Source organism: Copidosoma floridanum, unplaced genomic scaffold (genome assembly GCF_036245765.1).
Source record: "Copidosoma floridanum isolate Cflo_tuat_1 unplaced genomic scaffold, Cflo_Japanese_pri ptg000019l, whole genome shotgun sequence".
Taxonomy (NCBI): Eukaryota; Metazoa; Arthropoda; class Insecta; order Hymenoptera; family Encyrtidae; genus Copidosoma; species Copidosoma floridanum.
The window spans coordinates 16,774,649-16,798,295 of record NW_028321896.1 but is presented as its reverse complement, the minus strand read 5'-3'; the positions used below and the strand labels follow the sequence as shown (position 1 = coordinate 16,798,295).

Below are 23,647 nucleotides of genomic sequence, written 5' to 3'. Positions count from 1 at the left end.
CGAATACACTTGACACTCGTAGGGCTTGTCACATCTGTGAATTATTTTATGCATCGAAGGACTAGACTTTTGAATAAAATTTTGTGAATGCAGTTGACAGGCGTAGGAGTTGTCAGCTATATGAGTCCTTTCGTGCCGAACAAGAACGTACTTACGATTAAAACTTTTAAAACAAATTTTGCAGCTATGCGGTTTATCGCCTCTGTGAATTCGCTCGTGCCTTACAAGATCCAATTTTTGAGCAAAACTTTTCGAGCAAACTTGGCAGGCATGGGGCTTCTCACCCGTGTGAGTCCTCTCATGCCTCTTAAGATTGGATTTTTGAGCAAAACTTTGCGAACAGACTTGGCAGGTGTGGGGCTTCTCACCAGTGTGAATCCTCTCGTGTGACATAAGAATACATTTTTGGGCAAAACTTTGTGAACACACTTGGCACTTGTAGGGCTTTTCACCTGTGTGAATCCTCTCGTGTGATATAAGAATGCATTTTTGGGCAAAACTTTTTGAACATACTTGACACTCGTAAGGTTTATTCCCCGTGTGAGTCTTCTCGTGCCTATTAAGATGGGATTTTCGTGTAAAACTTTTTGAACATACTTGACACTCGTAAGGTTTATCCCCCGTGTGAGTCTTCTCGTGCCTATTAAGATGGGATTTTCGTGTAAAACTTTTTGAACATACTTGACACTCGTAAGGTTCATCCCCCGTGTGAGTCTTCTCGTGCCTATTAAGATGGGATTTTCGTGTAAAACTTTTTGAACATACTTGACACTCGTAAGGTTCATCCCCCGTGTGAGTCTTCTCGTGCCTATTAAGATGGGATTTTCGTGTAAAACTTTTTGAACATACTTGACACTCGTAAGGTTCATCCCCCGTGTGAGTCTTCTCGTGCCTATTAAGATGGGATTTTCGTGTAAAACTTTTTGAACATACTTGGCAAGAGTAGAGCTTATCACCCGTGTGTATACGCTCGTGATCTGTCAAATGGCCTTTTTGTAAAAGATATTTGTCACACACTTTGCTACATTGGGAATCATGTCCCACACGAATGTCTTCGTCTTCCTTGAAGGTGTTGTTTCCCCTGCAAGTTTTACCACAGACGTCAGAACTTCTGCCTTCGGCCATACTCGTCAAGGATGTGCTGAAAAATCCAAACGAGTATTTAGTGACAAGTAATTGTCTTCTTAGCTGCAATTATATTTATGACAATGGATGTTTAGTTTATAAGGTATTTTTCTATGTTTAACGAGTAAATAATTCTCACTATGTATAATTGTATACCTTAATTATATTTCAAAATGTGTAACTGCAGTTTCTTCCTTTAATCCTCACAAGTTAACTATCTCAAATTATTCATTCGTGTATTATTAAAGAGACAAGACAGTTCAAATAATTTTCATAAAAATAATTTCAATAAAAATAATTGAAATCATGCATGTTTTGTCGAAATAAGTAATCGTCTGAGAGCAAGACAGTAAAATCTAATATTTGTTAGAAAAAATGTACTAACTTTGTAAGTTTTTGATATAAAAATAAAAGCTAAAGATAATAGGCCGAGAAGGAGATACCTGTGTCTAGACATTTTTTTTTTATTTTTAACGACAAGTATAGTGGTGGTAGTGTTAAAATGAAATTAATGACTCCACACCGTTACATCTTTCAAGTTAACAAACAAAATACAAACACTTTTATTTGCAACAAATTTAAGGTATCACTGACTTTTACTGAGTCATTTATTTCCAGCATTTTACATAAAACACAGGTCTCGGGTAAAAAAAATTAGATATACATAATTGTTGTCGAAGCAAAAACTCACCTCTTGGTTGTAGAGTCCTGATTGTGAAATGGAACAGTTTTGTGTTGTCCAAGTGCTTCTTACGTTAGAATTTTTTGTCCAATTACTTGTGGTTTAGAGTCTTTTAAGGAATAAACGGTATGGTCACTAAATTCACTTAACACTACACGTAATGAAAGTAAAATTACTATTTTCCAAATAATCTATAAAAATTTAACCCATTCTGCCAAAAATTGTCACAGTCACTAAACATGGACGTATTCCAGCTTCAACTATCGTTTTTCAAACGTGTCACTATACATTTTTAACTGTGTACATATGTTGCTTATCACGTGTTAATTGGTTTCGATCGCGCAAGTACAGTTAGGAAACGTTTTAATCATGCTCTTTAGCATCAGCAGGGCCGGCAGAACAAATTTTTTCGTGTGGATAAAATAACCATAAGAAATTCGATGGTGTATGTATGAGGAAATCCACAAAAAATTTCCCGTTGTTGTTCCTTACTTTAATAAAAAAATTAGTTTGAAACAAACCTCAAAACCAGGCTCATTTTATTAGTAATGTCATGTACTATGGGGAAAAAAATTTTAACACGGGTTTCTGTGAGGGTGACACTCCTTTTTCGCGATTTACATGTTTATATCCATACGTATTATATATACAGATATAAATCGCGGTAAAACAGTGTCATCCTCACGAAAACCCGTGTTTGAAATTATTTCGTCACAGTACACGACCTAATAAAATGAAAAAAATTTTTTTATTAAAATGGGGGATAAAAACAGGATATTTTTGGTGGATTTCCTTTTAAATACACACAATATTTGACGTTTTTTTCGTGGTATCGTGCGGAAGGATCGCTCTTGACAAAAAACGATAATGAGTTTTTAATATCGAAATAGTGGTTTTATACGATTCCCAAACAAAGGAACGACCGACGCAAAACCGAACGCACCTGTACTTAGCCTTTTAAATGCATGTAACATAAATGTCATGTGATCATGTGTTTGTTTCTTTCTGTGTGACGTGCCCACTTGTATTCTCTTGTTACTTCTTTCTCTCCTCCGGTACGGGAAACTAGGGGTCGGGGTGGGGAGCATAGGAAAAGAAAGGATGGATGGATTCGTAGTACGCGTGAAAAAAAAGAATAAAGAGAGTGAGGATGCTGTTATAAGAGCAGGAGGAAGCAAACTCAGTATTACCATTGGAGTCCAGTGGAGTCACTCTGAACTCACTGATGTCACTGTTGAGTATCTTCTACTAGCTCGAACAGCTAACACTAAAAAACATGAGTGTACCATGCAACTACTTAATTTATTGTTTTTTTTTTTTTCCAACACAATAAGAGAAGAAAAGTTTTAAGCTAAGATAGTTTACGTGTCAGTACTTATAATAATTGTGGTTTAATGTTTTGATCGCATGGAAATCTCAATCAATGAGCTACGACAATCTGAATTCTGCTTCGTCGAGTCTTATGAAAAAATTTAAACCGCAACATACGTTTTAAATGCATTGCGAGATTTAAAATTCGACGAAATTTGGAAAAAAATCCTCAAAGCCGTTTCTGAACTGGAACTGGAATTGAACGTGTTTCTCGCCAGCGTAAAGTACCTAAGAGAATCGATTCGGGTAAGAAAAAAACATTTGATTCGAAGCAACTCTGCAAGTTTAAATGTTTAAACCACATGTATTCTTGCAAGAACCCACATAGGAATAGTAATAATTTAAAACTTTTTATTTGAACAGTTTGGTTTACAAATTTTACAATTGTAAAAAAATGAGCTAAAACCAAAGCTTATTTCATTTGCGTAAATTGTTAGAGTCAAGGATTGTTACGTACTAATATGTGATTGAATTCTGCAATAACACTGCAGACGATAGCCGCTTTAACAAATTTTTCTCCAGAAGATTTAACGTGAAAAGCATTAGAGAATGACGGCAACTCTGAACTTGCATCCATTAAATTGTCGGTGTGAATCTCCTCCTGATAAGTTGGCCTGGATTTTTGATCTGAACTATTTGAACACAGTTGGGAAACGTTGGGTTTATCACCCATATGAATCCTCTCATGCCTCGTAAGATGGGATTTTCGTTTAAAACTTTTTGAACACACTTGGCAGACGAAGGGCTTATCCCCCGTGTGAATTACCTCGTGTAATGTGAGATTGGCTCGTTGAGTAAAACTTTGTGAACACACTTTGCACTTGTACGGCTTTTCGCCTGTGTGAGTCCTCTCGTGAGTTACAAGAGTGGACTTTTGAGCAAAACTTTGCAAACACACTTTGCACTTGTACGGCTTTTCGCCTGTGTGAGTCCTCTCGTGTGTTATAAGAGTGGCCTTTGTGGCAAAACTTTGCAAACACACTTTGCACTTATAGGGTTTTTCCCCCGTGTGAGTTACCTCGTGTGATATGACATTGGATTTGTGAGCAAAACTTTGTGAACACACTTGGCACTTGTAGGGCTTTTCGCCTGTGTGAGTCCTCTCGTGTGTTATAAGAGTGGACTTTTGAGCAAAACTTTGCAAACACACTTGACATACGTGGGGCTGATCCCCCGTGTGAGTCTTTTCGTGCCTATTAAGATGGGATTTTCGTGTAAAACTTTTTGAACATACTTGACACTCGTAAGGTTTATCCCCTGTGTGAGTCTTCTCGTGCCTATTAAGATGGGATTTTCGTGTAAAACTTTTTGAACATACTTGACACTCGTAAGGTTTATCCCCCGTGTGAGTCTTCTCGTGCATATTAAGATGGGATTTTCGTGTAAAACTTTTTGAACATACTTGACACTCGTAAGGTTTATCCCCCGTGTGAGTCTTCTCGTGCCTATTAAGATGGGATTTTCGTGTAAAACTTTTTGAACATACTTGACACTCGTAAGGTTTATCCCCCGTGTGAGTCTTCTCGTGCCTATTAAGATGGGATTTTCGTGTAAAACTTTTTGAACATACTTGGCAAGAGTAGAGCTTATCACCCGTGTGTGTATGCTCGTGATCTGTCAAATGGCCTTTTTGTAAAAGAGATTTGTCACACACTTTGCTACATTGGGAATCATGTCCCACACGAATGTCTTCGTCTTCCTTGAAGGTGTTGTTTCCCCTGCAAGTTTTACCACAGACGTCAGAACTTCTGCCTTCGGCCATACTCGTCAAGGATATGCTGAAAAATCCAAACGAGTATTGAGTGACAAGTAATTGTCTTCTTAGCTGCAATTATATTTATGACAATGGATGTTCAGTTTATAAGGTATTTTTCTGTATTTAACAAGTAAATAATTCTCACTATGTATAAGTGTATACGTAGTTATATTTCAAAATTTGTATATAATTTAAAATTAATATAATATATTTTGTAACAAAAGCAAAAGATAATACCTCGAAAGGAGGATATACTAAGAGTTTTAAAAAATTTATTGTTAGAAACAAAAACTCACTTTCTGGTTTTAAAGTCCTGATTGTGAAATAGAACAGTTGTGTTGTCCAAGTGCTTCTAACTTTAGAATTTTTTGTACGATTTGTGCTGCTAACCCTTGAGTAATAAGTGGTGTTATTGGTAAGTTCATTTAACGCTACTTTGTAAAAACAAATGAGCATAATGATTAGATTTTAAATCATATATTGTAACGGTAGCTTTGACTCAAGATCATTAAATTTGTTATTTTCTAAATCAACCATAACAATTTAACCCATTCTGCCAACAATTGTCACAGTTACTAAACGTGGATGTATGCTAGCGTCGACTATCGTTTTTCAAACGTGTCGTCATACATTTTTAATAGTCTGAAATATATTGTTAATGAATTGTTAATAGGTTTCGACTATGCAAGTAGAGATAGGCAATAATTTAGTCGTGCTCTTTAGCATCGGTGGTCTGACGGAAGTCCAAGATATATAACTTTAGATCGATATCATAGGAGGTGTCTGAAAATACATTGTGATAATGTATTATCACAGCTTATTTGTTTCAAGCATTTTTACCTAAAGGTAACAATATTTAAAAAATACGTGAGAATAAAAAAAATTACTTGCAGTGAGTCCAGGATGAATCTCAATTTGTGAAAAATGTAATATATTCAGAACAATGTTAGCTTCCGTCAATTGTAGTTCTTTATTGATTTTTTATAGAACTTTTTACTGATTATGCTTCTCACTATAAAAAAAAAATTTTTATAAATTAAATATAATTTCAATGAAGTATCACTGCGCAAAGTATCAAAAAATCTACGATAGTCATTAGGAGTTGAAAGTGAAGGATACATAGCTCTGACATTGAAAGTCACTAAAAATTCAGATATTAGCATGCAAATAAACGCTAAAGGGCCCTTACGTGCTATTTGCATACAACCGGGGGAACCCCCGGATTGAAATATCGAAGTGTATACCCTTATCTTTTTCCTATATCTGTTTTCCGGTCGTCTGACGCTTTTCCTATCTTTTTCTCTTGACTAGCTGATATTTAAATTTCCAAAGCAAACAAAGAAACGTGAACACTTCGTACACCACCCAATAACTAATTTATGGATAGAGCGGCGTTGGCTCAGTGGTAAGCGTGCTTGTTACTGATACAACGCAGTTTTAGGGGTCGTGGGTTCGATTCCCGGTGAATGCAGATTTTTTTCAAAAACCTTTTTTCATCGGGAAAAGTTCCTATGTAACCCCGGCTGTTTCGGGGCGCGGTTTTTCCGTGAAATTATCCATCAGAGTAATTCCAGGGTTTTTTCCTTGCTCCACAGGTCTTCGGGCCTGGGTGAATGCGAAACAGTGTTAGGGCCTAATAGGTAGGGATTAGCCGGCCCGATGCCAGGCAGGGATCGCCGGCCTTACCGGCGAGGAGTGGCCCCTGAAACATGGGGCTCCTCCGGGGATGCTAATTAGCCTGGATCCGATGCTTTGGACCCAGGCTACACAGTGGCGAGTTGACCCGATGCACTTCCCCCCGGTGCAGAGAGTGTCAGCTTAACTGACAAGGTGTGTTACACCGGAGATACTTCCACTGTGCCCATGGTATGATTTGTATGGTATAAATTAAAAAGAGAGGACTTAATGGGTGTGGCAATACACCCTCACACATAGGTGGTGAGTGGGTGGCCCCGGCGACTGGGCCAAATAGGCTGTCGCGGTAACCCGATATAAAAAAAAAAAAAAAAAAAAAAAATAAAAAAAACTAATTTATGGATACGGGCGTGAAAATACACACAAAAACGACAAATAGTTTTTTTTTTTTTTCTTCTTCTTTTTTTTTATCATCCAAAGTACAAGCATGCATTATCATTAGTTTTTGAGCAGCTTTGTCGAGTTATATGCTTCGTGGTTTTACCACAGCATAGAATGATGTACCATTTTCTTCTCATCCTTGTTCATAAGTTGACAGATTTGTTGCCTTTTAATTTACTTTCACTTTAATCTAATAAGTTTACAAAAAATGCAAAAAAGATAATCAAAGGATTATAGAGTTATCTAAAACAAATAGAAAAATTACTTACAGTACTTGGCAACTTAGTTATGGAGAATCGTGTGGAAATTGTAAGGATATGTACTGTCAACTGCTACAAAGCATAGAAAAAGTAAGTACCTCATCATTCGTGAACTAAATAACAGAGGAAAATCCAATAGAACCAATATAGATGGAGGTAAGACCAGGGTCTGCTTGTAACGGATGATCCCTCGGCTGATCATTGGCCATTGTAGTCGTAGCATAAGCTGGCGAGAGACTCCGATGGAAAAGGCAGAGGAAGCCCAGTTCCAGAGTAAAACTTTAATTACCAGACGAAGTGAAGATTCTCTCGTGATTTATGGAATACGGAGGCGCACTTTATTTTTATTTTTATCCCAAGCCGCTGTGGATATAATTTCTGTGATTATTTTACCCTGGGCTTCTCTCCGTCTCTCTTTCGTGACTAGGTAGTAGTGATTTTTTTTTTTTCGTAAAACTTTTTTTTTTCTTACTTGACAAATTAATTAAAATCTCGACCGCAGCTCGTGGTGGCAACTGCGGATTTCCAATCGTAGCTGCAGGATAAATCGCCGCTACGAGCCATCCGCATAATAATCAATTCCGACAAAGAAAGTACGAATTTAAGTCATGTCGTGACTCAATGTACTTATCGAACTTTGCACTAATATCTTCCACGTCTATTAGAAAGTGTGAGAACGAGTTATTGGATAAAAGAAAAAAATATAGCAGCTACTAATTTATGGAAAACAAATGTAGTAATTTTAGCATACATCATTGGCACATTTTAACGTTAAAAAATAACAGAATTTCACAACATACCCTACTTTAACATATGTACGCAATCTTACAAAATTCCATCAGTCACGTACTTGTATGTAATTATGTATGTTTGTTTCAAAGATAACTTTCAATATAAGATGCTATAATGTAAAAGAGTAAATAATGATACAAAAACATGTTTTTATTAAAAATTATATGCCTGGTATTTCAGGTGTATTAATAAATTAAAAAATACAATTACAAGTTTTAAATAACCTTATTTAACTCTAATTATTACAGTGAAATACAGTTTTTTGCCTAGTTTCTTTGAAAAATATAAACAAATTACTTATAAGTCACATTAAGATCATCCAATAAATCTATAATGTCCTTTTCTAAACAATTATCACAAAGTAGCTGATTCGTATTTTTACACAATACATATTACTTCTATTTTTTTTTTTTTTTTTGCTACAGTTACACTTTATTCGACAGTGAGCAAGAACCCACATAAAAATAGTAACAATTTAAAATTTTTTATTTATAAATTCTGCAATGACATTGCAGACGTTAGCCGCTTTCACAAATTTTTCTCCAGAAGATTTAACGTGAAAAGCATTAGAGAATGACGGCAACACTGAACTTGCATCCATTAAATTGTCGGTGTGAATCTGCTCCTGATAAGTTGGCCTGGATTGTTGATCTGAACTATTTGAACACAGTTGGGAAACGTTGGGTTTATCACCCATATGAATCCTCTCATGCCTCGTAAGATGGGATTTTCGTTTAAAACTTTTTAAACACACTTGGCAGACGAAGGGCTTATCCCCCGTGTGAGTTAGCTCATGTGAAATGAGATTGGCTTGTTGAGTAAAACTTTGTGAACACACTTTGCACTTGTACGGCTTTTCGCCTGTGTGAGTCCTCTCGTGTGTTATAAGAGTGGACTTTTGAGCAAAACTTTGCAAACACACTCGGCATACATGGGGCTGATCCCCCGTGTGAGTCTTCTCGTGCCTATTAAGATGGGATTTTCGTGTAAAACTTTTTGAACATACTTGACATTCGTAAGGTTTATCCCCCGTGTGAGTCTTCTCGTGCATATTAAGATGGGATTTTCGTGTAAAACTTTTTGAACATACTTGACACTCGTAAGGTTTATCCCCCGTGTGAGTCTTCTCGTGCATATTAAGATGGGATTTTCGTGTAAAACTTTTTGAACATACTTGACACTCGTAAGGTTTATCCCCCGTGTGAGTCTTCTCGTGCATATTAAGATGGGATTTTCGTGTAAAACTTTTTGAACATACTTGACACTCGTAAGGTTTATCCCCCGTGTGAGTCTTCTCGTGCCTATTAAGATGGGATTTTCGTGTAAAACTTTTTGAACATACTTGACACTCGTAAGGTTTATCCCCCGTGTGAGTCTTCTCGTGCCTATTAAGATGGGATTTTCGTGTAAAACTTTTTGAACATACTTGACACTCGTAAGGTTTATCCCCCGTGTGAGTCTTCTCGTGCCTATTAAGATGGGATTTTCGTGTAAAACTTTTTGAACATACTTGGCAAGAGTAGAGCTTATCACCCGTGTGTGTATGCTCGTGATCTGTCAAATGGCCTTTTTGTAAAAGAGATTTGTCACACACTTTGCTACATTGGGAATCATGTCCCACACGAATGTCTTCGTCTTCCTTGAAGGTGTTGTTTCCCCTGCAAGTTTTCCCACAGACGTCAGAACTTCTGCCTTCGGCCATACTCGTCAAGGATATGCTGAAAAATCCAAACGAGTATTCAGTGACAAGTAATTGTCTTCTTAGCTGCAATTATATTTATGACAATGGATGTTCAGTTTATAAGGTATTTTTCTGTATTTAACAAGTAAATAATTCTCACTATGTATAAGTGTATACGTAGTTATATTTCAAAATTTGTATATAATTTAAAATTAATATAATATATTTTGTAACAAAAGCAAAAGATAATACCTCGAAAGGAGGATATACTAAGAGTTTTAAAAATTTATTGTTAGAAACAAAAACTCACTTTCTGGTTTTAAAGTCCTGATTGTGAAATAGAACAGTTGTGTTGTCCAAGTGCTTCTAACTTTAGAATTTTTTGTACGATTTGTGCTGCCAACCCTTGAGTAATAAGTGGTGTTATTGGTAAGTTCATTTAACGCTACTTTGTAAAAACAAATAAGCATAAAGATTAAATTTTAAATCATATATTGTAACGGTAGTTTTGACTCAAGATCATTAAATTCGTTATTTTCTAAATCAACCATAACAATTTAACTTATTCTACCGACAATTGTCACAGTCACTACACTTGGATGTATGCTAGCGTCGACTATCGTTTTTCAAACGTGTCGTCATACATTTTTAATAGTCTGAAATATATTGTTAATGAATTGTTAATAGGTTTCGACTATGCAAGTAGAGATAGGCAATAATTTAGTCGTGCTCTTTAGCATCGGTGGCCTGACGGAAGTCCAAGATATATAACTTTAGATCGATATCATAGGAGGTGTCTGAAAATACATTGTGATAATGTATTATCACAGCTTATTTGTTTCAAGCATTTTTACCTAAAGGTAACAATATTTAAAAAATACGTGAGAATAAAAAAAATTACTTGCAGTGAGTCCAGGATGAATCTCAATTTGTGAAAAATGTAATATATTCAGAACAATGTTAGCTTCCGTCAATTGTAGTTCTTTATTGATTTTTTATAGAACTTTTTACTGATTATGCTTCTCACTATAAAAAAAAAATTTTTATAAATTAAATATAATTTCAATGAAGTATCACTGCGCAAAGTATCAAAAAAGCTACGATAGTCATTAGGTGTTGAAAGTGAAGTCACGTCTGTTAGAAAGTATGAGAACGAGTTATTGGATGAAAGAAAAAAATATAGCAGCTACTAATTTATGGAAAAAAAAATGTAGTAATTTTAGCATACATTATTGGCATATTTTAACGTTAAAAAATAACAGAATTTCACAATATACCCTACTTTAACATATGTACGCAATCTTACAAAATTCCATCAATTACGTACTTGTATATAATTATGTATGTTTGTTTCAAAGATAACTTTCAATATAAGATGCTATAATGTAAACGAGTAAATAATAATGTGAAAACATATTTTTATTAAAAATTATATGCCTAGTATTTCAGGTGCATTAATAAATTCTAAAAATAGAGGAGCGGTGTTGGCTCAGTGGTAAGCGTGCTTGTTACTGATACAACGCAGTTTTAGGGGTCGTGGGTTCGATTCCCGGTGAATGCAGATTTTTTTCAAAAACCTTTTTTCATCGGGAAAAGTTCCTATGTAACCCCGGCTGTTTCGGGGCGCGGTTTTTCCGTGAAATTATCCTTCAGAGTAATTCCAGGGTTTTTTCCTTGCTCCACAGGTCTTCGGGCCTGGGTGAATGCAAAACAGTGTTAGGGCTTATACGTAGGGATTAGCGGACCCGATGCCAGGCGTCGGGCACGGATCGCCGGCCTTACCGTCGAGGAGTGGTCCCTGAAACACGGGGCTTCTCCGATGATGCTAATTAGCCTGGATCCGATGCTTCGGCAGAGAGCGCCGGCTTAACCGGCGAGGAGTGGACGTCCCGGAATAATGGAGTCTTCTCCGGGGAAAGGCGGCTACACAGTGGTGAGTGGACCCGATGCACCATCGGTGCAGAGAGTGTCAGCTTAACTGGCAAGGTGTGTTCCACCGGAGATTTTCACACTGTGCCCATGGATACAGGTAGGATGCGAGGAAAAAAAGGTTTAGAGATGGGTGTGGCAATACACACCCACACATAGGTGGTGAGTGGGTGGCCCCTGCGACTAGGCCAAGTAGGCTGTCGTGGTAACCCGGTATAAAAAAATAAATAAATTAAAAAATACAATTACAAGATCTAAATAACTTTATTTAACTCTAATTATTACAGTTAAATACAGTTTTTTTCCTAGAGATTGGATTGTAAAGAGCAGCTGTCAAATTTCAATGTAATAAGATGCTGAACTCTGAGGATAAATGTTCATACTTACCACATGTATTCTTCAAAAAAATCCATTTGTTGCCAAAGTTGTTTCTTTACCTCCATGCCATACAGGTAAGTACATAATTATATCTAATGACGAAAACCTTTTATGAAGTGAGTAGCCTTTACTTAAGTGCATTTTAAGGTGAGAGAGTGGACAGTAAGTTATTTTCTTACATTTATCAAAATGTGCTATGGTACCTAACATATCTATTTACGCAATCCTTGTACATTCCTATAAAATTTAATTACATAAATATCATGCTGAATTTTAGTTGTTTTTTTTTTTTTTTTTTTTTTTTTGCCATGTTTAAGCTTTTTTTTAAAGTAAGACTACGCATATGAGAATAGTGGTAATTAAGAAGTTTTTAATTAAAAACTTTAATTTCCAAATTTTACAATTGTAAAAAAATGAGCTAAAACCAGAGCTTATTTAATTGGCGTAAGTTGTTCAAGTCAAGGATTGTCACGTACTAATATGTGATTGAATTCTGCAATAACACTGCAGACGATAGCCGCTTTAACAAATTTTTCTCCAGAAGATTTAACGTGAAAAGCATTAGAGAATGACGGCAACTCTGAACTTGCATCCATTAAATTGTCGGTGTGAATCTGCTCCTGATAAGTTGGTCTACATTTTTGAGGAAAAGTACTTGAACATAGTTGGGAGATGCAAGGCTTATCCCTCGAGTGAGTACTCTTATGTTTCGTAAGTATGGATTTTCGAGTAAAACTTTTTGAACACACTTGGCAGACATGAGGCTTATTCCCCGTGTGAGTCTTCTCGTGCCTTGCAAGAATCAATTTTTGAGCGAAACTTTGCAAACACACTTGGCAGGTGTAAGGCCTATCACCTATATGTGTTTGCATGTGTATCGTAAAGACGGTTTTTCGAATGAAACTTTTCGAACACACTTGACAGCTGTAGGGCTTCTCATCCCTGTGGATCATCTCGTGCCTGTTAAGAGTGGACTTTTGAGCAAAACTTTGCAAACACACTTGGCAGGTGTGGGGCTTCTCGCCCGTGTGAGTCATCTCGTGAATCTTAAGACTCGATTGTTGAGTAAAACTTTTTAAACACATTTTGCAGCTGTGCGGTTTATCGCCTGTGTGAATTCGCTCGTGCCTTACAAGATCCAATTTTTGAGCAAAACTTTTCGAGCAAACTTGGCAGGCATGGGGCTTCTCACCCGTGTGAGTCTTCTCGTGCCTCTTAAGATTGGATTTTTGAGCAAAACTTTGCGAACAGACTTGGCAGGTGTGGGGCTTCTCACCAGTGTGAATCCTCTCATGCTCTATAAAAATTAATTTTCGAATAAAACTTTTCGAACACACTTGACACACGTAGGGCTTATGACCCGTGTGAGTCTTCTCGTGCCTATTAAGATGGGATTTTCGTGTAAAACTTTTTGAACATACTTGACACTCGTAAGGTTTATCCCCCGTGTGAGTCTTCTCGTGCCTAATAAGATGGGATTTTCGTGTAAAACTTTTCAAACATACTTGGCAAGAGTAGAGCTTATCACCCGTGTGTGTATGCTCGTGATCTGTCAAATGGCCTTTTTGTATAAGAGATTTGTCACACACTTTGCTACATTGGGAATTATGTCCTACACGAATGTCTTCGTCTTCCTTGAAGGTGTTGTTTCCCCTGCAAGTTTTACCACAGACGTCAGAACTTCTGCCTTCGGCCATACTCGTCAAGGATATGCTGAAAAATCCAAACGAGTATTTAGTGACAAGTAATTGTCTTCTTAGCTGCAATTATATTTATGACAATGGATGTTCAGTTTATAAGGTATTTTTCTGTGTTCAACGAGTGAATAATTATCAATATGTATAAGTGTATACGTAGTTATATTTTGAAATGTGTATATAATTGAAAATTCATGTAATATATTTTGTAACAAAAGCAAAAGATAATACCTTGAAAGGAAGATATACTAAGTGTTTTAAAAATTTATTGTTAGAAACAAAAACTCACTTTCTGGTTTTAAAGTCCTGATTGTGAAATAGAACAGTTGTGTTGTCCAAGTGCTTCTAACTTTAGAATTTTTTGTACGATTTGTGCTGCCAACCCTTGAGTAATAAATGGTGTTATTGGTAAGTTCATTTAACGCTACTTTGTAAAAACAAATAAGCATAAAGATTAAATTTTAAATCATATATTGTAACGGTAGTTTTGACTCAAGATCATTAAATTCGTTATTTTCTAAATCAACCATAACAATTTAACTTATTCTACCGACAATTGTCACAGTCACTAAACTTGGATGTATGCTAGCGTCGACTATCGTTTTTCAAAAGTGTCGTTATACTTTTTAATAGTCTAAAATGTATTGCTAATGAATTGTTAATAGGTTTCGACTGTGCAAGTAGAGATAGGCAATGAACCTGTCATGCTCAAAAATTATTTTAAAAAGTATATGTATACATGAAAACAAAAACAAAAATTGCATACAGTAAGTTCAGGGTAAATCTCAATTCTCGAAAAATGTAATATATTCAGAACAAAAGTAGGCCCTGCTAGTTATAGTTTTTTAGTGTTTTTTCAATAAATTTTTTAGTGATGAATGTAGAAAACACATTTGGCTTAATGACGGCTTGAGTTCATAAACTCAACTACTAATGCTTCTCACTCTGGAAAAAAAAAAAAATTCGTTATTTAAATATAATTTTGAAAAAGCCACTGGAATCCAGCGTCACGTTTCGATTTACAACAATATGCTTTAACTAAAGATTGTGATATTTTTTTTTATCAAACATTTCGCTGAAAGACAAGATAACCATAGACACACGAAAGTTCATACATTCGTTCACACAGTACGTACATTCGAATCAACGGTAAAGGAGCTCTTAATTTGTAGTCGAACTGAGAAAAGATGATAAATAAAACAAAGGAAGGAAGATGGCAAAAGCCATACCTATTATGTGGCATATAAATTGGACTGAATCCAACCAAATTTCTTCGTCACGAGCTTTGGAAATTCGATTTAGAACATTTTCGGAAGAGCACGTATATAATGTACACATATATACTCTTGGGCCGTCAAGCACATTCACATACCTATATGCTACGGATTGCTTATCGTGGGAGAGATGCGCACGATACGAGTATAGGAGGACGTCCGTCGATTATCGGCGTTGAGCGAAATTACAGCTACTACGTACACTAACCGTCCAGTGCTCTGTTGGTTAAACGCACTATTTGCTACGAGAATAATACACCGATTGTATAGGTAAATTGTCTAGTTACATATCAAGTACAGCCACGTGGTACTGAGCACAGCTATATGATAAAAGTAAAGGATACTGGAGGACACATGTTATTGAATCAAACAATCGTACAGTTGGGCCTGGAGCAAACGACAGATAATTGTCGGTTACAATTGCTGTTCTTCTTTCTTTTTCGAAGATTATTGACTTTCTTTCGAGTCGCAATTATGCCAGTCCTTCCAAACGTGACAATGGTTTGATTCATCGTGAAATAAAACGTAATAAAACGAGGCTGATTTGTCGTTTGTACCATTTTAATCCCAACATTATTACCCATACACGCACAAGACAACAAAACGTCTATTATAACGATGGAAACGTTAAAAGCACATTTCAAGTATGATTGACCGATGCACGTTGAGATATTACTGACGTCACCCCATTGTGCAATTCGCATAGGTATAGGAGACTCCGTACTTATACACTCGCTCGCGGAGAAGTTGATTTCCGTTGAGTTGAAATTCCACGCCCCTTTTGGCTTCTTTGAAATTGCGTTCGGGAGGTGGTGCATTGAAATTCTCTCCTCTCCCCCTTTCACCTCCCCTAAACCGAACCCACATGTGCTCACATGTATGATATACATTGACACGGTACAGCTTACAATTAATTCCTCGTTGGGAAACGATTGTTTGTATTTTCCAGAGCTTTGCGAGGAGTGGGCGCTTGCGAGCAGTTGCGAGTCGGTGGGCCCGAGCACGTCGTCGAGCGCCGAAGTGGTGAGCAGCAGTGCACCAACGAGTGCGAGTACTAGCGCGAGTAGCAGCCGCACAGGACCCGATGAGCCCGACCTCCTGCCCGAGACGAGCTTCGAGCTCAAGTACTTTGGCTGCACCCCCGTCGAGTCGCCCTCCAGCGAGAAGGAGACGGCCCACGCCATCAAGACCATCGTGTGCACGGTACGGGCTGCACGTGTTTTCATTTTTGTAAACACGTTTCGGTACGTGAACTATTACAATTCTATTACCTATTACCTTTTTTTGATTCAGTGGGTTCAACTGAACTTTTCACAGTAAATGTGACAGCGCGGTGTGCTATTGTGCTCATTCGCGAGCAGGTAACTGATTTTATCATTCAAAAAATTCAAATTTTGCACGAATTTCGATCGGACAAGAATGTAGGACGAGTATCTTATGAAAATAGAGCTAAAAAATTAACTGAGGTTCTTTGACCCTCTTAGTTTTGGTTGTATCGACGTCTGGTGGGGTGGTATGGTACCGTATCCAAATTTTGGGTTATAAAACACCTAGTATATTGATACTTGAAAAAAGTATGTACTCGACACTCGAAAAAGGTAAAAACGTAAACCATACCTCGTTCTCGACATCTGCAGTACAACAGAACCCTCCTGCAAGTATTATTCTGAGAAAAAAAAATCCTATGGCTCTCTTGGACTACTGCATTAACGATGAATCATCTCGCCACCCGACGATGCATTATTGTTCTTCAACAAAAAGAGTAATTAGACACACACGCTTGTACAACAGCCGTAAACATTTATATAATAGTCCTCTCGCCTGTAATATCTATAAACACGCGCGGTAGTAAATAACACCACTGTGCACATGTCCACCATAATATACATGAGCGGGTGACCTCGTCGTCATGACTTACGAGGAAGCGTATTGTGCGGTCGGGTTCTCCGGGTGGGCGATGAAATTGCACGAGTACCTCCAAAACTCGCTGTTGCTGCAACCTATACGTATGACGATTCGCTCGCGCCATGTAACGTCTATCAACGGAACCGCCGCGGTATACAATATGAAGGAGTTTGAAACTGACATTTTCAACGAAACGAACGAGTGTTTCGTGTATGCTTTTGTAGCTATTATGAGCTAATTGTATCAACTTGGCGTGGAAAATCGATTATCGAATGATCGACGTTGAGGCTGATTGGTTAATGATGCCAAGGGATATAGAGGGGATGACGAGTTGACGGCTACGACGGTGATGGACACGGTGTATCATCCGAATCGACTTTTCAATCATACGTGACATACATGCGAAGCGAAAGATTCGGCTTTCGATTCATTCGATAAAACGTTATTTGTTCTCGAACGCGCGGAACAACGTTGGATTCGCCTACCTTTGAAGGACACGAGTTTTTGAATTACCTTACCGTCTCACTCGCTTTTTTTTTTCCCCCAGTGGGTGCGGGGGGAAAGGACAGCCGATCCAATTTCCACGTTTTCTCCTTCCCCGTTTGGCCGTCGTACGATCGCACCCTTAACGTGTACATCCGCGGGCGCGTAGCCTTTGTATGATCCAATAAGCCTATAGTTAGGGTGACCGGGAAATTTGCTCCTCACAGAGCCACCACGTGTACGGCAACAGGGTCAAATTACAGGGGCGCTGCTGCCTCCGCGTAAGTGTATAGAGCCATCGGTGGATCCGCCTCGTGTGATCTATACAGTACATATACAAAGGGTTATACCTATACATATACACATGAATACCATATATATGTGCGTTGGAATGTTGGGATGATTGACGCGTCTGACGTAAACAGTCTGTTACTACTGTTGTGCTCTGCTATACCCTATACCTATGCCCGCCGATGTATATATTGATGTATGAGCTGTTCTTTTTTTTTTTTTTTTTTTTTTCAAAAGAGGTACAAAGACTCTCAATAGCATCGATATACTTTGCTTCAAGATCTTCTACTTTGTCATTTTCATCATCATCGTCGGCCGATCGTTATAAATCTTTACGATTTTTAAAACTAAAAAAAAAAAAAATTAATTAAAATTAGTGACGTAAAGGGGCATAGTTTGCCCCAATTCTAGCGGACTAGGCCATTTCTGTCACTTAATTAAATTTTGCAAAAAATTATCGAAAGGTACTCAGATATCAATTGGTGTACAACCTAATCAGTGGAAAAGGATATTGTCAGGAGATATTACATGCTCTGTTTGTTAGAGGGGAAAATTTTCTCAGAGGTTTTCAAAAAAATATGGATTCAATTTAGGTAAATTCTATTATTAACCGTAACTTCATACATCTTGAATTCGTGACTAGACGAAACATCAGTTGTTCTAATAAAACTATGGTTCAAAGCTTCGGATAAGGTTCAAACAAGAATTGGTCAGTGTCGATGTTTTATTCATTGAATCTCGTCCTATGTTCTCTCGCAGCCTCCCCATTTTCGGGTGAAGTATCGAAGACTTGCATCGCGTGAGTCGATATGTGCTGTTACTCTAACGAAGCCAATGCGCTTTTCTAGTCGATCCTATACGAAGTACTTCTTTTCGGTCCAGCGCATCGGAGAAAAGAACAGAAAATGAGATGGAAAAAGTCGAGGAAGCACTGCTGCTTTGGCAACATATTCTTTTTTTTTCTTCTCTTTTCTGGGTGTGGCGCACATACCTAAAGAAAAGCTTGGGTCTAAATGTCTTCCTTTGTCTCTGGTTTCAGGCAAAGGCAAGTGGAAAAAAGCTCCAGAGAGTCTCGTTGGCCGTGAGTTTGCGAGGCATCCGAATGACGGACCTGACCACCGGAGAGGAGCAGCTCCGCATCTCCATATACAGGTACGCTTCTGCACGACAACCTCAATACTCCCCCCCTTAACTTTTTTTCAAAGTAAAAAAAAAAAACGTAATATTTTTAAAAAACGGTGCGCAGCATCTCGTACTGCTCGGCCGACGGGGCCCACGGCAACGTGTTTGGCTTCATAGCGGCGAACCCGGAGGAGATCCTCGAGTGCCACGCCTACCTCTGCCCGAAGCGCAAAGTCGCCCAGACGGTCACTCTGGCCGTGGCCCAGTCGTTCAACGCCGCCTACGAGCTTTGGCAACTGGCGGAGCTGGACACGGGCGCCTGCCAAGGCCCACAATTGTCGAATGGCCTCGCCGATGAGGATGGACATGACGAACAAGGTGAGGGTCACAAAAAAGGTACAGGTGCTCGACCAAATTCGATGGAATAGTACATTTCGGGAATTAATGATTTGGAATTAAATTATTTCGGAGCCCTTGATGACGGTCTAAAGTGATCGAAAGTAAATTCAGTTGAGCGCGAGTTACAAATGTCAATGGTGAATGCAGTTTGTCAAAAGTAAATAAGTAAACAATACATAGCGGATTATTAATGTCAATGGGTTTGCGCTGCCGTACCAAGAGAAAAAAAGCTATTGAGTTTCTGTTGCCCGTGAAAAAAGAGCTTTTACCAGGTGTTCCTGCTTTTTGTACTGACGCGTTGTTTTTTTTCGGAAAACAGTTAACTTTGGTACAATATATCAAGTTTCAATTGTCTCTTGATCGAAAATTTTCGAGGGTTGAAAAAACAATAGATTCATTTGTAATTGCTGGTGGACTTCATGAGTGTATGTGTATAAATATACGCACTTTTATGTGAAATGCAATGTGCTCTTCTTGCGAAATTTTTTTGTTTTAATTAGATGTGATTATGTTACTTTTTGGGACTTTGTAGATGACATCGTCCGATATTGGCCACTTAATCGTGATACAAATCATCTAACGACTGAAAATACAGTTGTTTTTCTGAAAATAAGGAATTTTACAATTAATTTGAAACCATAACATTAATACAAAGATATACAACGAATGACCACAAAATTTTATCGAAAGATGCAAATAATAGCCACGTGGAGCTAACGAAAAAAAAAAAAAAAAAAAAAAAAAAAATGAAATTCGTATTATATTATGTACATAACTCTCATGCACAATATAGCTAAAGTGTATGGTACCGAGCAAACACGTTATATGTATCTTTGTACAACATCTTTTCGTCTATGGACACGCGAGTATAACAAGCCTCGAGAGACGTTGTTACTCTGAGAATGACGGATAGCCGCGCTGAAGTAGAGCATACCTTGCATACGTATATTACGGAGACGTACACGCGCACAGGTGAGATGTAAATCTCTTTTCTTTCGCAGGAGCTGTTTCGGACGAGAAAAGCCCGGAAGAGCGACGCAAGTGCAAAGGCAGCCTTCGTGGGAGGAACAAGAGCTCGAGCCACAAGACAAACGTCGAGTCCAAAGTTGACTCTTTTTTGGTGATTATTCTTATACCCATTATGTTTTTGGCTATTGTCATCTCGTATCTCTAATTATTTTTTCCATTTACTTATGATATTTCGATCAATTGGATGTGTCCGCGTGTGTTTGTCTGCGCAGAAAAATAGAGACTCGACTTTCATTGATGTGGATGGTGTTGGCTTCGTTGACAGTAGCATGACATGTCCCATCACGTTCGATGAAAATCATTTCACCTCAGCGGACAATCAAGTACGTGTAAAATCAAACTATTTATTTAAAATGTCAAATAGTAATGTTGTAGCATCTTACAGCTTTACATACATGATTGTTTTCTTTTTTTGTTTTGATTTGATTTCTTCTTTGGTTTGACGTTCAAATGTAGGTTTACACTATTTTACAATCGTGCACTTTTTTGCTGTAAGACTCCAATTAGTATCCTTCAGTTCCTTTAAAATTCTGGAAATATGAGGAAAAACCCAGTGCTTCTACGCGTAATAAAATCTGTTTCTTAGTCTTCAAAAGTAGAACAGTAGTTTTTTATTGTATTCCTATAGTCTCATCAAAATAGACACGATTATTTATTAATGCTTAATTTTTCGGCTGTGACAAAGTAGATACTCGCTAATTTATTAATAAAATCTAAGAAGTACAGAGCCAGTCTGTGACACAGGAAAATCTACCCTTCGAACTTTGCACTTTTCCTCGGCACGTACGAATAATATATACAGCTGCGAAGACACGAAAGTTTTGCATGAAATTCCCCCTTCGTTCGCCACAAGAATTATGACCTCAGAGAGTGTGAAACTCGATACGCTCGAGAGAAGAAGTTTTTTCCACAAAAAAAGGCCCATAAATTACGGCGAAAGTTAGCAAACCTTGATTCTCGGCTGTGGTTGAAACAATTGTCCAAAATTCGTGGAAAATCATATTTTCAAAAGAGATAACATTTAATCCACTCGTGTTTTTTAGAAAATTGCTTTGCCCCTTGGTTTTATCAGAATAAATTTTTACGTCCACATACTCCTTTTATTGTTTAATAAAAATGTGTGCAATGCAAAACCCATTTGGAAAAATTCGAAAATCCATTTATCTTTTCTTTTCCGAATGAAAAAAGCAGTTATCAGTTAGTGCCACGCCTCAATTAACTCTATCGTCCCACAGAAAGGAAAACAAAGAGCTTCGCTGGTGTCTATTGTTTCCTTTACTCGCGAGAGCCCCGAGAGTTATATCCTCCGCGTCCAGCTCCTGAATAATCCAGCCTCTCCCACTTAGTTCTCCTTTTTCCTTCGCACCACATTTTATGATTCATCATAAATATTTAATGAAACGCGTATATACGTTTGCATCTCTTTGAGCTTATCTGTGTAGTCCATCAAATGCATCTAACTCTTCCTTACAAGAAAACGCTGTAGTTTTGAAATAAAAAAATGTTGTGCCGTTGATTGCAGGTATCCTTCGAGGACGAGACGTCCGGGGCGAGAAACGGCATGCCCATGAAGCCCCTAAACAATAAGTCACCGACCCCGAGCCCCTCATTGGCCACCAGCACCACCAGCATCAATGACTCGACATCAACAGCAGCGGAACAGAAGCAACTGATCACGAGCACCTGGACCGAGTCCGAGACGTCCCGGAAACTCGACCTCGTCTGCTCGTCGTAGCGCTTCCGGGACGTGCCGCTCATCACGGGCCTGTGGCAGCAGTTGTCCTCCAACTCACCCTCCTCTGCTGGCAAGGACCAACACCGACAACTGCCACCTGCATAGTTGAATATTTGCATATTTAGAACCGTATATGAAATCCAGTTCTGAGCTGAACATCCGATGTTTGTGATCTTGAAGCTCCAAAAATAAGTGAGACACTATTTGAAGGAATTTTCGGAAGTGTGTATTATCTTTGTGAAGTAAATTGACTCCTAAAAATTGTTGATTCGTGTAAAGAAGAACAGGACGAGGTGAGCACTAGTCGAATAATTGTGAGAAGCGCAAAAAAAATGGTTATACGTAATGTTATGTAAAATATTTAATTGAAAAGTGTAATTGATTTCTCTGAAAGACTGAACGAATTTCCTCCACTGATGAATTTACACCTTATTTATCGTTATGAAACGGTTAGATAGGTAAAAAATATGTATATTAATGTAACGATCTTTTACAGAAATAAGTATCGGGTGTGTATTATTGCAATATAGATCTGCGTGAAGATTTCCGTCCGTAAATGTTTACAACGTTGATCTCTTTTACGAGTCAAACTATAGGTGCCATGGAAATCTGAAATGTAAACCGTGTAGCCAACGCATCACCTTCAAAAATAGAGTAGGTACGATGGAATTGTCCTTTATAGGTAATTTGAAGTGATGCATGTGTATACAAAACTAAGAATTTTTTAAACGACATTTTTTACCGTGAAAATGTGTTCATTTTTTTTTTCTACGATAGATCTTTTGGACGCGACTTTCAGATATCATATGTGTTTCTAGCGATGAGTTATGCACTTGTGCACTGTCAAGCTCGTAACGATAATTGTAGTGTCTATTGTGATAAATGTAGTGAAATTTTATTACTATGTGTAAGTGTTTTTGTACTAAAGTTTATGGAAGATTTTATTGAACAAACTATACATATGCACTATATGTAGGTATACACGTCACTGTGTCGATAGACATATTATTGCTCGATCAAAAGTACCGAAAATCAAAATCTTGTAATAAAAAACTTTCCTGCCATAACTTATGAATATAGCAATAATTAAAATGCATGTAATTACGGATAAATAAAAAAATAGAGACGAGAAATGATATGGAGTATGAAATCACTCTCATGACTGTAGGATTTTTTGTACAAACTTTTCAAATCAAACGCTTAATTGAACCAATAAACTCAACTGAACCAATGAACGTTGGTGGTATAGTACTATTTACTATTATTACGACTTTTAAATTCACAGATTTATCAAAAAAAAAAAAAAAAAATTTTTATTTTAAATTGTCATTGTTGATATCAAAATTTACCAATGCGTACATATAATGTATTAATAAACAAGTTAAAAAACTAATTTAATATTTCATAAATAGTATTTGTACCATATGACATTACTTTTTTCAATTTGACTCTTTGATTGTTGTAAATTTAGCTACTTTACCGATAAAATGTACACATCATTGATGGTATAAACAAATTCGAATACACAAAATTTACAACTAAACTTGTGACATCCAATTAGTATACACGTATACGTAAACATCGTTATTGTTGTTATAAAATATATCGATGGAATTTAAACTACAATCACACACATGTCTCAGGTTTTAAACATAGTTGACG

At 37.4% G+C, this 23,647-nt stretch overlaps 1 protein-coding gene across 1 annotated transcript in view; it reads left to right on the top strand.

Moving 5' to 3' along the window:
- LOC106636533 (uncharacterized) overlaps positions 1 to 22,176 on the top strand; it is a 34,552-nt gene extending 12,376 nt beyond the window's left edge. The window contains exons 2-7 of the mRNA XM_089592658.1: positions 15,971 to 16,224; positions 18,740 to 18,852; positions 18,947 to 19,200; positions 20,223 to 20,341; positions 20,463 to 20,573; positions 21,773 to 22,176. Coding sequence (XP_089448784.1) covers positions 15,971 to 16,224; positions 18,740 to 18,852; positions 18,947 to 19,200; positions 20,223 to 20,341; positions 20,463 to 20,573; positions 21,773 to 21,985 — 1,064 coding nt within the window. The 3' untranslated portion in view covers positions 21,986 to 22,176. The remainder of the gene's footprint in view (positions 1 to 15,970; positions 16,225 to 18,739; positions 18,853 to 18,946; positions 19,201 to 20,222; positions 20,342 to 20,462; positions 20,574 to 21,772) is intronic.
- The last annotated feature ends 1,471 nt before the right edge of the window (positions 22,177 to 23,647 follow it).